We start from the raw sequence: 2,425 nt of genomic DNA on the forward strand, positions 1-2,425 counted from the left end.
GGGGGGCGGAGGGCTCTACATCGGGAGGCTGCACCGGGCTGACCCCGGTTTCTTTCTGGGCATCCACGTGATTAGAAACAAGGCCCCATAAACAAAAGGTGAGAGTGCGCCCTGCTGCTCGGCAGGTGAGTCAGTCAATCACAAGTCACCTAGTAAACCCAACCCACAGCTGGTTTCTCTTTTCAAATAGAAAATAGAATTGCTCAGGGCGGGTTTATAGGGTGACATGGGCCTGAATGTCAGACTTGAGTTTAAGACGCTCTCCTCCGACCCATCCTTTCTGTCCCAAGCAATCACTACTACAAGGCTGATTTTGAAAAACGAATTTGCCTTAATTAAAATATTTGTATATTTTCCTTAGCTTTGGGAAGCACTTTTTATAGGAGCAATTTTATTTAAATAAAATTATAAGCTATTCCAGTTTAAACATGTTATTTTGTACCATTTAGCTGGCTGCCATGCAGAAACTCTGTACAGCTGTTCTGGAAAATTGGTTAATAACCAGTTTTATCCAATGAGAACATAGAGCATATTTATAAAAATTAGATTTTGAAGTCTGGTCTCTTCAATTCATGTAGTTAATTTCCTAATAAACATATACTGCTCTTCCTAGGTAACATCCTTAGTAAAAGAGTTAACTCTGTACTTGGGTTTGCCATTATACGCAAGAATAATTTCACTGATGTTAGATGAGTAATTCTCTTGGATGTAATCTGAGTCTACAGTTAGTTTAATGCCCTTAGGCCTTAAATTTGCTGATATTAGGAGTTCATTAAGTCAGCTTAAAGAAATCAGTGACTATTATTAAATAATTTACTTTGTGGTTAACGTTTTCAAATACATGTATGTCTTAGGGTGCTAAAATTAATTTTTATATTCACTGCATTAATCATTAAAAATTTGGGGGACAGTAAACAAATTTTTCAAGCAGTGGAGTCAGCATGACAAAAATAATCTTGTTTTTATTTTAGATTCAGATTTCATTACTGCACTCAAACAACTACAACCGGGCTTGGCGTTATTATACAATCCAAACTGTTTCCGTCAGAAACGCTAAGACTCAGTGTGCAATGATTGTTATTAATAATTAGCTCCTTGGTTTCTTGATAGAAAAAGGCTATCAACAAGCATTTGTTTATCCACAACAAAAAGTATAATTAGCTTATCCCACTTAGTAAATCTTGTATGCATGCCAACTCATACCAAACTGCTACTTTTACAAAAAAAAATTGCAATAATACAGTTCATTTTTCCAGTCCTTTTTGCACAAAATTTATTTACAATGTCTACATAAATGCTCCAAGGTGGGACTATGGAAAAATACACACATGACCGATGCTTTGCTCAGAAATAAAGTCAACATATTAAAAATAAATCTTCAGTCTATGTTTTTGAGCTGCATAAAACAGGAAGTGATGTATAAGGTGGTGGTTGTTGCATGGGGACAATGATGCTTGATGTGACAATTAGGCTTCTAAACACACGGCCTTTTGGTTTCCATGCCTCCTCCTACCAGTCTCCTTAAGACACTGCCTGCAACAGCTGATTAATCATTGTTGATGACTGCAGTTTTTCCCATCCTTCCCGATTTACATCTGTTCAGGCCAATTCAAATATGGTGAGTAAATGAATTAGACATGCAAATTCAAGCCCCAGGCTAGAGAGAGGGAGAGAGAGGAAAAGAGAGAGAGAAAAAGAGAGAGAGAGAGAGAGCGCGCATGGCTGAAATCCTAGGCGAGAAGAGATTCTTCTGCCTGATAGTTATTTTAATGCTCTAAAAATCCTGCAAATCAGACCTTTCTGTCCCTTGCAGGATAACTGTAAGGCTTTTTAATGTAAGGAGGCTTCTGGAGGAAGTGAAGAGCTATGGAAACAACACACATAGTGTGGAAAAATTTCACATTTTTTTTAAAAAATCTATAAGAAACAACGTAATATGGATAACAGTATAATAGCATTTACAATATTTCACTCTTTGTTCTCTTAATGTCTTATATAGTTATTTAGCATGTCCCCCAAATTGACTTCGGTTGGTATTTCCTGCTTTTTAAGAGTCCCTAGGAAGAATTAGGGATGCTCCTTGGTCCAAAGTAGATGCCAAGAATGGAACTCCACAGTCATTGCAGAAAAAACATGATTTGAAATCAGTCACCATTGCAGACAACGCATATTCCCTTAAGCTACTGAGCATGAATGTCCATGACTTGTCCACTCATTGTTGGGTCTCCTGTATTAAGAACCGTGGGGCTTGATGCTGACATTGGCATTCCAGGGTGGGGCGGTCCTCCATGCATCATCACTGTTGGGTGGTGAGGGTGTCCAGGAATGTACGTATGCATGGGGGGCCCATGACGCAGCTGAGCAGGATGGGGGGGCATCTGGGGTTGGGTATAACTTGGCTGTCCCATACTCACACCCATTGGAC

The 2,425-nt window shown here is 39.0% G+C and overlaps 1 protein-coding gene across 5 annotated transcripts in view; it reads right to left on the reverse strand.

Moving 5' to 3' along the window:
* Positions 1 to 942: 942 nt before the first annotated feature.
* Positions 943 to 2,425, reverse strand: part of MEIS1 (Meis homeobox 1) — a 133,186-nt gene continuing 131,703 nt past the window's right edge. For 3 of the 5 annotated variants that reach the window (XM_046662672.1, XM_046662671.1, XM_046662673.1), the window contains exon 12: positions 943 to 2,425. This exon is cut by the window's right edge and continues 39 nt beyond it. In XM_046662672.1, coding sequence (XP_046518628.1) covers positions 2,181 to 2,425 — 245 coding nt within the window. In that variant the 3' untranslated portion in view covers positions 943 to 2,180. The other 2 variants (XM_046662674.1, XM_046662675.1) reach the window with 1 other exon arrangement.

Source organism: Equus quagga, chromosome 5, assembly GCF_021613505.1.
Source record: "Equus quagga isolate Etosha38 chromosome 5, UCLA_HA_Equagga_1.0, whole genome shotgun sequence".
In the NCBI taxonomy this organism is placed as follows: domain Eukaryota; kingdom Metazoa; phylum Chordata; class Mammalia; order Perissodactyla; family Equidae; genus Equus; species Equus quagga.